Source organism: Lissotriton vulgaris, chromosome 3_1 (genome assembly GCF_964263255.1).
Source record: "Lissotriton vulgaris chromosome 3_1, aLisVul1.2, whole genome shotgun sequence".
Taxonomy (NCBI): domain Eukaryota; kingdom Metazoa; phylum Chordata; class Amphibia; order Caudata; family Salamandridae; genus Lissotriton; species Lissotriton vulgaris.
This window is the reverse complement of record NC_141689.1, coordinates 1,721,654,157-1,721,668,672: the sequence shown is the minus strand read 5'-3', so window position 1 is coordinate 1,721,668,672 and position 14,516 is coordinate 1,721,654,157. Positions and strand designations below refer to the sequence as shown.

Sequence of the window (14,516 nt, the reverse complement as noted above, 5' to 3'; positions counted from 1 at the left end):
CATGGTTCCCGCTTGACGCATTGATCATGGCTTTCATGGCCCCAGCTCGCTATTTCTGCACACCAGAAGAATTGCCGCAGTGTGAGTCTCAAGCACTGTGTCGATGACGTCTGTGACACCACTCCGAAGCTGCGGCTGCTTCACGGCTGAGGAATCAACAAAGTGCCTGCTTTGCAGCTGTGAAATCGACACAACACCTGCATCGGCACTGTTGCATCAACGCCACACATCTAGATTTTCAAAGTACGTCCCTGGGTGCGGATTCTTCATTCACACTGCATCGTAGTAAGGAATAGAGGCTGCGTATCCAGAAACTGACACATCACCCCCCCCCTGCCAGGAAGGAACTGACACATCACCTCCCCTGCCAGTAAGGAACCAAAGCATCACCTCTGCTGCATAGCAGTAAAGAACCAACGCATTACCTCCCCTGCCAGTAAGGAACCGATGCATCATCTCCCCTGTGTAGTAAGGAATCAACTCATTGCTTGCTTTTCCAGCAACTCACCTCCCCTGCGCCTTGCACCGTCTTTGATTTTTGACGCATCTAAGGTACTTTGTGCTGAAGCAAACGCATCAATTGATTTCTATGGAATAAACTTACCCAATCTTTTTAAATTGATGTTTGGCTTGTAAATGTTGGATTTTTGTCATTTTGATCTTGTTATATTCAGCCAAATATTGGCTAGTCTTCTAAACTAATGTGGACTCCTTTTGTGGTGTTTTCACTATGTTACTGTGTGTGTGTGTATGTGTACAAATACATTGCCTCTGAGGTAAGCCTGACTGCTCACGCCAAGCTACTAATTGGATGACCAGGGGTTATTTTATCTAGGCATGTGATTCTCCTACCATGACTAGAGTGAGTGCCCCATCTTGGACAGGGTGCAAACCACTGGCAACTACATACCCAATTTCTAACAAGAACCTACCCTTGGCCTTGCTGGTTGCTTCTATTGAAGTGGATCATGACCCCAAGTGCTGTTCCTGAGGTTCTGGAACACTTAGTTGGGGTTAGACTGTACTCTTGTCCAAATTGCAAAATATGGGACTCAGTACCTTTTTGCCATCTTCTGTTTTGAAGGACCAGCAGTAAAACAGGTCCTCAATTGAGCCGAAGCCATTGATGTTGAATCACTGGTCGAAAACAGCTTTCTGGTGTGCCCTGCTAAAGGAGATCTGACTTACATAAAAGTTTCTAAGTCCAAACGTAGAGGGCTTTACCATGAGCGATGCCGAGCCAAAGCTGATCAACATCACAAACTTCCTGGGTACAGATGCAAGACTTCGCCCACTCTGAAATTTCCCGCTTTCATCGATGATTGCATCAGGACCCAGCTTTTCAGAAAACCCTCATCGTCGAACCTCGAATGGGATCTAGCTTGTCCTGCTAACAACTTGTTGGCACCCGCCTTTTGTCCTAAAAAATGTCAAAGTTTCAAAGTAACATTTTGACTGTCACTTACATGAGCCTCGTATCCAATCCATGATGGATAGTGGTTGGCCTCAAACCTACCTTTGTCCCAATTTACCATTACCAGTTGCCCACGGTTGATTCTTTGTGCTTTTTGGCAGTAGCATTTTATTCCAATTTTACCAATAAAAGTGGCCGGTCCCCCTTATTGGATTTTTGAAATTTTATTTTCATTTTGTTTGTGAAAACATTCTTTATTTTAATAAATTGGAGTTGGATTTTTATTGTGTTGTGTTTTCGACTTGTTAACTGTTTTAATACTTCTAAATGCTTTACATGCTTTCTTAAATTAATTCTGTCTGCTCTGTGCCATAGCAGCCAGTGGTTGATATCAGGTTTATTTATTTACTTGACCTAAGAAGAAAGGTTATAGTATTACGTGTAGTGGGCTATATCCCCCACAACTAACAATCCACTTTATCAAAAGGAGAAAATGTCAAATAACTTCCTTCCACTGGAGAGGGTTGGTGTTGTAGTTGAAGGGCAGGGTATTCATGGAAGAGTTCTCCATAGAAAAGAATGCAGCCATTCAGGTAGGAGGTAAGTTCTTTATTTCACTTTGAGAACTTAGGTTGCTGTCACAGCCTCATGCATCCAACTTGGGCTCCAATCCCCCCAGCTCACAGACACCAGCATACTTTTCATCATCACATTCTCACAGCATCCACACTCAGTGTTCTACAACATACTCACTCAACCAATAAATACACAAACACATCACGTCACTACATCATCATCTTTACGTCAACAGAGGACAATCCAGGTATGCCATAATACCACAGTTCCTCAGAATGGCGAAAGGGGATCATATTGATCTCCACAAGGTTGCGACAGACCGTTAGAAGGCCTTTAACTTAGAGCACTGATGAACATTGGCGCCAGTTTCTTTGCGATGCCCTTGAAAGATTCGAAAGGTAGAAGCCGAAACCAAAGCTGAGCATAGCTGGTGGCTGGATAGAATGTGTACTGTGAAGGTGATTCTCACATATCGGATTAAGTATGACAAGAAAAAAAGGTGTAACAGAACACATAACTGAGTTACCAGACCGCAGAAGACTTGAAGCTGATCTAATTTCTGAAGAGTATCAACTATTTACAGCCGATTGCTGCGTCCAGGGCAAATAGAGGAAGTAGTGCATCAAAGTATATCAAAGTATATCAAAATTATGCTCCTTCCTACATTATTATACTCACTTCAAGCCTTTTACTAGTTTGGAATTGAAGCAGGATAATATTTGGTCAGAAGTTAAGCAATGATGGGTAAATCCCTTGGGGCCCTCATTCTTCTTCACTGGAATTAGCATGCAGGAAACTCAATATTTCAAGTTGTAGTTTTGCCCAGGAACAGTATTACCACCCAATTCAGAATAACAGCTGCCCTGCCCAATTTGTGTTCCCGCTCTCAATTTCTGCATATTTCTCCTCTTTCCTGCCTCTTTTCCTATGCAAATTCCCCATGTATGATCTGAAGGCACATGTAAGGGGAATCAAGAATGCAGTTAATTTGCACAAATTAAAATTAGGCACAAAGGTCAACATTGGAAGAAGGGCCTATGCCTGTGAGTCAAGCCTATACTTCGATCTCCTCAATTAGCAAGTGGGGCATATTTACATGAAAAAGGCGCAGTGCGACGCCACAAGTAATTTTGCTGCATTGAGTTGCATCATTTTCAAAATGCAGGGACGCTCTGTATTTAAAACAATACAGTGCATCCCGTGCTTACCCCTGCTCCGGCGCTAAAAAAGCTGCCTAGCCCCAACACAGACGCACTGCACCATCGTGCAAAAGAGTCTACATTGCAGGGATGATTGTGTTTGCAAAGGAAGGGAGACCTTCCAGCACAAAAGCAATCATTAATGGCATTTTGCTCCTTCTATGTGTGCTGCACAATGCAGCATACATAGAAAGAGCAAAAAATAAGAAGAAATACAATTATTTCTCCTTGTTGCGCCAAATTAACACCTCCCTTAAAAAGGCATTCGTTGTTGGTGCTGTTTCAGTTTCACAGATCCTTCTAAATCTGGAGCAGGGTCAAAAAGCCATGGGTGTTTGCCAGGAACTCCTACAGCAATACCCATTGCATGTCCCTTTGCCACAGAGAACTGCGTTGCAGAGGGCCATATTTACAAGGCTGTATTAAGCCACGCACAGAGGCTCTGTGCGGCCTGGTAAATATGTGCTAGTATGGAGGACCAACAGAGCATCTAAAAAAGCGACCCTCGGGTGGTGCTACTGGCTTGTAAATATGCCCCTGGGGTTGAATGATCACTGTCGCTAATCAATCCTTATAATGATGCTAAAAATCCCTAGACCATGCTACAGAAATTGTGCATTTGTTCAAATAACTGACAAATACATTTTGCTCCATTTTTTTGTGTGTGCAATTGTTGAATGAGCAACATATTTTTCACATTTTTCTCCATTCCATTCCATAGAAAGTTTTTTGCACTAGGGCAATAACTGAGTAGGTGGATTGAGGAATCGCTGCCAAATATATATGACTTATTTATAGCCTAGAAATCCTTTTACCTGTGCAGTTCAGTGGTTAATAAACAATCTCTGAAACATAGATCAAACTTATTTTGCACTATCTCTTCTATGTCTATTATAAAACTGGGCAACCAAGATTTTTTTGGGGGGGCTGGAGGGATCTCACATTTGAAAATTTGACAAAATGCATTATCTCTTTTTTACTATGTAAATACAGCAACAAAGTACGAACTCTGCTTCACCTATATTGTTACTTAACACAAAACTTGTGTGGAGGATGTATTCTTTTCTTAATTACCTATCACACAAGTTGCATCAAAGTTGCATATGGTTGTGTCCCTTTTTTTAAATCAATGAAAAGTTTGCCTTATATTACCCCAGGTCTTAAGCTAAGTGCTGACATTCAGAATTAAACAGATGCTTCTATTGCCATTTTACAGACATGCTAGTTGGAATGGAGTATGTCTGCTTTCCATGCTCACTTTGAAATTCTGGATATATATTTTCATTTTCATTCCAGCTTTCAAATTTTAGAGGCAAGTTATGCTCAGTGGCAGCTGGCATGGGTTGCGGGTGGCAGGGCAGGCAGGGGGGCGGGGCACAATGCAAAAAAAATACACTTACCTTGATGCTGGGTCCCGCGTCTCCCCTCCTGCTCTCCTCTGTCTCTGACTACCTCACAGACAGGCTCCCCTGACCAATAGCATTCTGATTGGTAAGCACAAAGGCTCCCCTGACCAATCACAACACTGCAAAACTGTGATTGGTCTGAGCACCATGACACGGCACTCAGCCAGGGGCTGGGCATGTTCTTCATGTAGGCTGTAATGCAGCCTGCATGGAGAACAGGAAAAGTGCACATGACTGTTTTGAGCGGCCCGAGAGGGCCGACCAAACAGTCATTACGCATTTAGGAGGGTTCTACCACTCCTCCTCCGTCTTTCTTCCTGCTCTCCTCTGTCTCAGACTCCCACGCAGCCAGGCTCCCATGACCAGCGTTGTGATTGGTCTGAGCGCCGTGATACAGCTCTCAGTCAGGGGCTGGTGGAGTGGGCAAGACTTATTTGCATTTTGCTTGGTCCAAACTAAGGAGTACAAAGTAATAATGAACTAGGATGCACCCCTGAGTAATTACCAGTGGTTGAGAATAATTCAATAGTGCCATTATCACTTTTTTGGAAATGTTATTGCAATGCCAGCACTGGTACTATTAATGATTCTCTACATGGATACAAAACACTCAAAACAGTCATAAAGAAGATGGGTACCTCACAATAACACGGAAGGAATGCTACGAAATTGTAGGGCTTCTCTGGGATGTTTTAACTTTGTGAAAGTTTAGATTTTTACGATAAAAAACACTAAAAGTAAACTTTGCAAATTCTCAAAGTACAACATTTCTCAACTTTGGTCAACCCCATCACAGAAAATTGGATTAAACATGCCTCTAAATAATGAAAGAACTTTGGGGCATATTACCAAGCAATAGCGATAATTATCGCTATGCATGGTTAGCGGGTAAAATTATATAGCCGAGCACCTAGGATTTTTACCACTGAGATACCTTGATATTATCAAGGTTTATCTCATAAGCGGTATAAATCCTGCGAAATGCATGAATATCGCTGAAAAATCAGCGGTATTCATGCATTATCGTGACAATGCTCTTAGCCATGTTATCCACCTTCCATTGGATAACATGGCTAAGAACTGCTTTTGGCAGGCGTTAGCTTTTGGGGATATTCGCGCTTAGCGCGAATATTTCCAAAAGTAGATAATAGGAGATAGCGATGTTAGCGACTGTTTCCAAGCGCTAACATCTTGGCACGCCTACTTTGCATGTCATTAGCGATAATTATCGCTGACATACAAAGTGGGCCCCAAGATAAAATTATCGCCGCTTTAGCGGGAAAAATTCCCGCTAAAGCGGCGATAAGGCCCTTGGTAATATGCCCCACTGTCTCTAAACCAAGCTACATGGAAAAATATGTTCCACACATGACAAATATTGATGGAAAAACAAATAGACTACATAGGATTATTTGTTACACTGCTTAATACAAAAAGCAAAGACTACAGATATTTAGAGTTGACTCTCCATACCAAGATTTAATGTGTCTGCAATAGTTTCCAATGTATTCATGAATTCGATGGAAAATTGCGATTTTTTTCAGCAGCAGGTTCTATTCAGCTGATTAAAAAACATATGACTTTCTTCTATTTTCTCCGGCAAATTTTACTCTTATTTGAGCACAAAATCAAATACACCAGTTTACAGCTGCACGAGCTTGAAATGCATCCTGAACGACAAGAATAAGTGATATGTTAGCTGGGAATTGTTACACAGAGACACGCTTCAGTTGGTTACTTCAATTGCATTTCTTCAGAAAGGATGCTGACAGCAGCAGCAAAAATAAAGCACCAGGATTTAGCACTTCCTTCGGAAACCTAAGAATTTTCCACCCAACTCAAATTCAGGCCCTCCGTATTTTCCTTCTTCCTGAACATGCTTTTGCTGACAAGTTTCCCTCATGGGCTAAACCAACCGTTTTGGTCTTTTCCATCGGAAACATTTTATAGAAAAGCTGAATTATTCATAGTACCGCAAGTGAAAGTGCATGCATCTGGGTCGGTAAAGGTTTTTGTCAAAGCAGTAAATAGACCTATAAATATCTATACAGTGTTGTCAAATATCACGTCATTTTCAGACCTGCCAACCTTGAAAAGGTTTTCTTTGTGTGAGAGAATAGGTGGGGGGCCCAGGGGGAGAGAGGCGGTGAGGGAATTAGCCCATCAATGTCTAAAAAGTCAACGTGGTGAAGTCCTGGAGAGCGGTGAGTAGCTTGTGAGTCTCCAGCTGAAAAGCCCTGGAGGGCGAATTGACGGCTGGCGCTTGGGGACCATTGTGGCTTCACCCTCATCAAATTGACCAAATAAATTCCTTTGAAACTGCATACCAAGACCTGGGGTAGATGCAAACCCTATAAGGAATTTTATAGCGGTGCAGAGCATCTGAAAAAAAAACCAGAAGACGTAATATAAATAGGGGTTTCTAGCCCAACTTCTTTTCGCTGTGTAAGAGAGTTTGTATTATGTGGCACATGGTAGAAAAGTGCACATATATTATTTGTGACCATGTAGGCTGGGCTTTAAGTGGGATGAAAAAACTGGGGGAGAGGGGGAATTTCAAGAGGGCGTGGCCAATGTAATTAAGGGCGTGGTTTAAAAACATGCAAGCTAAAAATCTGTTCTTAGCATAATGTGCCGCCTGACTTTGCTGTTTATGTCATTGCATCCAGATATATATTATATATGATACAACAAGTATTATCATACCTACAAGTCAGGACTATTGCCTTTTTCTGTGGTTGTTAGTTGCATAAGATAAATAAGCAGCAATTATGGCGTGTATATTATGTTGAAAAAGCTTCCACTTAAGACCCTGGTGACACCACGACGATGTTGCTTCTCCTGAGTTTGAAAAAGAGAAGGGAAATCCAGAGAAAAAATAACTCTCTTTAAATGATTTCCCTTCCTCTACAACGCTCACCTGGCATGACGTCATGCAGTAACTTCTCCACTAGTGAGAAGTAAGCAGTGTGAGCACGTGCACATCAATGTGCCTGCTGTCACTGCAGTCCGGATGAAAACGGACCGCCTGTGCCAGGGCACAAAACAGAGCCCAATAGAGACCTGTTTCGAGGCCCCCTTTAAAAATCTACCAGTGCTCAGCACCGGTGAGACCCGGCCCACTTAATGCCCTGCACGTAGATCCAAATTCACGATCATTAACTGTAAATAGGGAAGGACTGGGCAGAGCTCAGTGTTTTAGTCGGATACAGCTACATAAGAAAGTTGCAATCTCTACTATTGTCAAATGGTTCTCTCAATAGCCACACCACCTACGTGGCATGTTAGGGTCCCAGGAGACCCTCATCTCTCAAACTTATGTCTACAATTCCAGCGATTAGTTAAGGATGAGAATGCTAATGTAAACTAGACCACTCATGCACTTCATGGTCTGTGGGGTTTGTGATCTTCAATGTAGGCAGTGAATATTTCTGTTACCTTCCTACATTGCAGCTAGCCCTGTGCCTATGTAGTCTACCAGGGATGGGGAATTCCTATACCCTGACGCCCGGGACATATTGTATGGGGTCAAGGGCAACACGTTTTAATGTGCATTTTGTACTTGGGACAAGTAGGCCCAACCCCCTGCAGCACAAACCCTTTGGCTGCCAGTTTACAGTACCACATTGTGGCTCAGGGAAGGGCGCACTCTACAATTAAGGTAAAGTGTGTGTTTATATGTAATATATGTGTTAATGCTGTTCAAACTTGTTTATATGGTTCATTAACGGAAAGCCTTCAATATTAGGGTGAGCACTAAAAGTAAATGTTTTAAGCTCAGCCTGCACTACTGACGGTGGTTCCAGTATAAAAGTGTACACACATTTTCAAAGTTTAATAATATAAAGCTCTGTATAATGCACCCAGAATGCTCTAAGAGTGATGATTCTTTGCTTTCAAAATAAAACGTTCACAAAAAATGCATGTAAGAAAAGGAAACATTTAGCTAAACTTCTGTAAGATTTTAAGTACCGTATCTTTGGAGCATCATTTAGTAACATGTTGATGTGTGTTAGTATTTCCCAAAAATATTCAGAATGGAATATCAGTGTAATCAGTTATAATACGAATATGGAAAACAAGAACAAACAAGCATTGGCAAAGCTAGTGGGTCTGAATTTGGTGGTCAGCCTTTTGGTTTTGTCAAGGCGTGAATTGTTTAGGCATGGTTTTTGTAAAACCTTAACAGTGTGGGAGCTGCTGGGTCCTCTCCATTCTAACAAGCATTGGCAAAAGCTAAACAAAAAAAATGTTGGTCTCTGCACACATTGCCACAGTGATTCTGGGCACTGAACAAAACTACTTTGTGTGCCAATATGCTTCTTCTAAAAGAGCAGAATACTGTCACTTACAGGGACGCCAGCTGATAGACAGACAGAGAGAGATAGAATAAAAAACAAAACAAAAGGTCATGGTTAAAGCCAGGCCTAATTAGAGGCCCAATTATTAAATAAAGTCTCAAAAGTGCATCCATGGTATATATCCTTGCATTAAGTGCATATGTACAGTTTCCATGAATTCACAAGAATTTACAGAAGTAAGCCAAGAAATAGTACTCCCAGAAAATATTTGTGAACTGCATTTTAGCATGAGCAAATATGCAGGTGTAGATTTGCTTATGTGAAAATCTGAATGTTTTCAAGTTCTCTTTTCCTCCAACCACTTTTGTCCCAACCCTGGTAAAAGTTTTAAGTCTGCCACTGTCAGTAGTAAAATTCCAACCCTCCTCAGTATGGGAAATGATTAGAGAAGAATTGGTGAAAACCCTTAAAACATGCACGTTAGTAGGTTTGCACAGACTAAAATGTGCATTCCAACCCTGGAACTATTGCTTACCACTACCTTCAGCCCCAGTATGTAGACCTGCAAAAACATAGCAGCATAAGGGAATTGCTAGTATTCAAACACTACTATGGTATGAACCCTGGCTTATTCAGACAGGCTATATCAGAACTCCTATATAATGAGATTGCTGCGTAATTTGTTGCCGCATTACATGGCACAAAGGGGACAAGTGGATTTTGTTACAGGACAAGTAGATTTATTAGGCAGCCTGCCCCATAGACAAGTAGATATTTTATTAAATTCCACACCCCTGATAATGTAGGATTCCTCAGAAAAGTGGGGGTATGTGTGCTAAATTTGCATTTGGGGCTAGATGCATGGGCGCAAGACAACTGTAGGCATGCATAACATTTTATGTGTGTGCATATTCTCTTTGAGAATTAGCAATTGCACAAATGGTGCTTTTTTTCCTAGTACAGAGTAAAGAAAACAGCTTTGTGGATTGGGATCACATTGTCTGCATATCTGTTGGTCTGTAAATCTCTCATTTATGCTGTCGTTTTGCTTTTGTCACTGTTAGGCATCTGTAAAAATAACAAAATTGCAAAAACTGTCAACACAGCAAGAACATGATCAATTAATGGAAGGGAGTACATTTCAACTTGGGTTTAACTTTGAAGAAAACATGAACATGTTAATGTATGTCCAGGTATTGTTCTTGAGCATCACATAGAAAGGTGGCTTCTAGAACAGTTTGTTCACTTAAAGTGTTTGTGGATGTTTCAGGTTCGATTCTCATAAAGGATTCTGGTGCCAACTCCTGGAAGAAGGGAAAACAAAATGTCTCGGAAGAAGCAAAGGTAGACGATACCCACCAATGGACCTAGAGGTGAGATGGTATTTTTAGAGATGCAGTAAAAATGAGTAAATAAAATGATTACTAAACAGCTACGATTGTAAAGCATATATTTTAAATGGATAATCAATTAACACATTACCAACAGTATTAGTAATCAACAAATTGATAGGGAATGTGAACCTTACAACCAGAGTTTAGGTTGAAGGAAGACAATCAAAATAAAACTGGAAATATGTGATTTTGTGATATTTTCTTCACAGCAAATTAATACTCATTACTTAACACTGACAAAGCACCCATATAAAGGTAGTATGTTACTTGTACACTCAATTTATCAGTCATAGTAATATTCCCAATAATCTCATTTTTTTCATTTGATGTTAACCCACCAGAATAATTGACAGCAAACTGCACATGACTGCATGTGTCAACGCTGCCACTGCATTGTGCTTCATACCCTGACAATGTTGAGGAAGATCTTGAAATGGCTCCCAGACAGCACTAGAAAAATTGTCACTCATCCACTTGTCAACAAGAAACTGGACTGTGAGAAATCTCCTCTACACCAGGACCACCAATCAACTTACTATACAAACCATCAATGACTCAGCAGCCAGGCTCATCCTCAATCTCCTACACAGAACTCACATACAATTTCAATATTATACTGTGACAGCAGCATAAAATGTGTTCCATGGTATAAAACAAAATGTATGATACAACAAAGTTTAATTTTTAGTTTTTTTCAGGTTTTTATTTAGGACATACACTGAAAAGTAAATTAGAATGTTGGACAATTAGACATTGATCATCAGCTAAACAAGCACATTTTGTCCAACGAGCTTTGCTGGCCCTCGAGTACACGCTTAAGGAGACAACCCTGGGAGGAATAATAGGGTTACTTTTAACTGACACATTAAATGTTGGAGATACCTGCAAAGCTGAGGGAGGCACAGTGAATCCTGACATGCAACAGTGACAATGCAGTGACTTAAAAACAGGAAACTGCAGCAATAACAAGGAGATGGATGGAATGCTTGAATTAATCTTAGTCATTGGCAATTACTATGGGCCACATTCCAGTCCAACCTTTTCTCCCATCATACCACTCAAGACAAATGGCCACCTTATGCAACAGGGCCTGCTGAAGTGCAGAGCAAGTTTGATTTCTGCAGGTAATGCATGAATGAGAATTATAGGTGTGATGACAGACTTTTCTTCTTAGATATTAAACTCACTCAGGCATTCTAATGGATGTGAAAGTATGCACCCAAAGAATCAATGGAAAAATGGTTAGAAGGAAATACCCATGGGGGGTGATCTAAAATGTGATAACCAATTTATGGCTAAGGGTTCTTGAACCAAAGAAACCAATGACTGCAGGAGACTATAGAATACAATAGATTTACCAAGAATGGCTCAATTATCACTGCAAGGCAGACATAAAAATCAGTCAATCACCTTTTATCATATGCTTGTCCTGACTTTCAGTTTTCTTACTGGTTCTGGCATGTTGGAGAGATTCGCAACTTCGGTTCTTGAGGGTTCTGGTCTGTCCAAGGTAAGGGTGACCCCTTCTGGTAGCCACAGTGCTGCCGACAAGGAAAAAGGCAAAAGGAGTCCCAAGAGGGAAAACCCCATAGGGAAAAACCTCTGATGGAAGTGGGACTCCAGGGATGAAAAGGAAAGAAAGAAGCTACCAGTAAGGAGGAAATAGAAGGCATTCCTGTCATGCCAATTGTCTGATAATGGGCCGCAGGGTAGGTATGTGGCGTGCCCGACACAGAAAGGGCACAGCCACCACGGGATGCACCCGCAATGCCAAAACGGCACCAGCGGGCCATTGCGCAGTACTGCAATGTGCCCGAAGAAAAGAGGGAGGCGCCTTGTGCTGTATTGCGGCCTGCGAAGAAGAAGCGGGCAGCACCGCGGGCCAAAACACGGTCCGCGGTGCAACAATGATCCAATACTATTCTAATGTATATAGGTGTTTGGCCACCTGTGTAGTCACAGGCAGATATCAAATTGTTATTTGTTTTACACGCATGCTTCTTAACTTGCTTCTACTCTGTGTTTTCTTTTGACCTCTCGGCCAGTGCATTAGAACATGGTAATCTCTAGCACACCTACAGAGAATTTTTCCAGGGAGGTTATATCTGGTTGGAAAATTAACTTAATGATATGCGTAGAGCTTGGCCAAGTTAGGTTTTACAAAACATCCTACTATATTAAAACACAGGTTTACTAAGCAGTGCTCTCTATGTGCCAATATAAGTAAGTTAGGGGAAACAAGTTCTCATTGGCCACCTCTTTCACCTCCAGGAAGTGTTTTAGGCTCTGCAACAGGCAGGCCTTACTATCAAGGCCAGTAAGTGCCAGATAGGGCAGAGGCTTGTGGTGTACTTGGGACAGCTGGTGTGCAGGGGTAAAGTGTAGACACTTCAGGCCAAGATAGAGACTATCAGGACCTGGGAGCCCCACAAACGCCAAACCGAGGTCCGAGCTTTCTTGGTCCTCACTGAGTAAAACAGGAAGTTTGTCAATTGATGTGGCACCATTATTACCCCCTTGACAGAGCTGACTTTTAAGAAGCAGCCCAGAAATGTGATTTGGACAAAGGCATGCCGAAAAGTATTTGACTTCCAAAAGCATGCCATCTGCACAGCCCATGTGCTTAGGGCCCCTAACTTCTCCCAGAGTTTATTGTTCAAACAGATGCCTATGGCATAGGGGGAGTTGTATCATAGCTAGATGAAGAGGGCCTAAATCAACCTGTAGCCTTCATTTCCAGGAGGTTACTCCCTAGGGAAGAGAGGTAGAGTGCTATAGGAAGAGAAGCTTTTGCTGTAGTTTGGGCACTGAAGAACTTGAGTTAATACCTGTATGGCACTCCCGATTCAGACTGACCACAGGTCCCTCAGGTGGTTCATGCAAATGAGGGTGCGAATCTAAAACTATTGAGGCGGTCCATTTCCCTACGAGGTATGGACTTCAGGGTGGAACACAGACCAGGGGTAGGTTCTTCTGCCTTAGTGGTGAGAACTCCCTAGAGGTTGGGCAGATCTCCCCTCTTTCAGCTGGGTTGGGGGGCACGTGTTAGACATGTCACTCTTAGGGTGGTCTAACTCCAAACATTAGGCCTGCTTACTTCCTCTTTTTGCTTTTTTTTGTGTTGGCCCTAGGACCCTGAGCACTTTACCCCTGCTGACGAGCACTAAAGTGCATGTGCTTCTCCCCTAAACATGATTTCACGGCTGTATACATGTTATGCATATTTAGTTTACTCATAAGTCCATTGTAAAATGGTATACCATATACCCAGGGCCTGTAATCTAAATGCTAGCAGCTAGGGTCTGCAGCACTAGTTATGCCACCCACACAGGTAGCGTTTCAAACCTGTCTCAGGCCTGCCATTGCAAGGCCTGTGAGTGCAGTTCACTGCCACTTCAACGTGGCATTTAAAACTACTTTTCAAGCCTTAAACTACCCTTTTTATTACATCCAAGTCACCACTAAGGGGTGGGGGGGCTGGGTAGGTCTTACGGCAGGATGATATGTAACTAAAAGACGGACATGTACCTTTTAGTTTTGCATGTCCTGGTAGTGACAAACTACTAAATTCATTTTTCACTACTGTGAGGCCTACTCCTCTCATAGGCTAGCATTGGGAATTCCTTAATACGCTTTTAATTTGTAATTTTTGATTAAAAAACAGTAGCTGAGTCATGTTTTATATTCTTGGAATGGTAATGAAAAATCCTTTTTAATGGTACATTTGGATTTAGCATTACTATTTAAGACATGGCACTTTTAGAAATAAGGTATTTTTCTGCTTTTACTGATCTATTTACATTTCAGCCTATCTCCAATACACATCTGGGGAAGGTGACAGAGAACTCATCTGCATTCTAATAGCTGCTCCTGCGCAGGAAGAGAGAGGAGGAGCTGACACTCACACCTGAATAAGCAGTGTCCTGTCTCCCACACAAAGGGCTGATTACCCCCTGCTGGATCCAAGGCTGGGGAACAGTGTACTTCAAGGGCCTACTTTGAAGTCACCCCCACTTCAATGGCACAACTGGATATAAGTACTGGGGCTCTGACCCTACAAAGACAGCACACTACTGGACCTGTGATGAACACTGCTGAAGTAAAGACTGCTGTGCTCCAAGGATTGCCACTCTGCTTAACTGCCGCTCTGGAAGAATTGATTTTCTGCTTTGCTGTTCTATCCTGCTGAGGACAAGGACCGGACCCATTTCACCTGAGCCCACAGT

General features: G+C 42.1%; 1 protein-coding gene across 1 annotated transcript in view; it reads left to right on the top strand.

Moving 5' to 3' along the window:
• Window positions 1-14,516, top strand: part of LOC147728368 (bifunctional heparan sulfate N-deacetylase/N-sulfotransferase 3) — a 554,824-nt gene that overhangs the window by 502,750 nt on the left and 37,558 nt on the right. Inside the window, exon 13 of the mRNA XM_086963275.1 lies at window positions 10,167-10,269. Coding sequence (XP_086819401.1) covers window positions 10,167-10,269 — 103 coding nt within the window. The remainder of the gene's footprint in view (window positions 1-10,166; window positions 10,270-14,516) is intronic.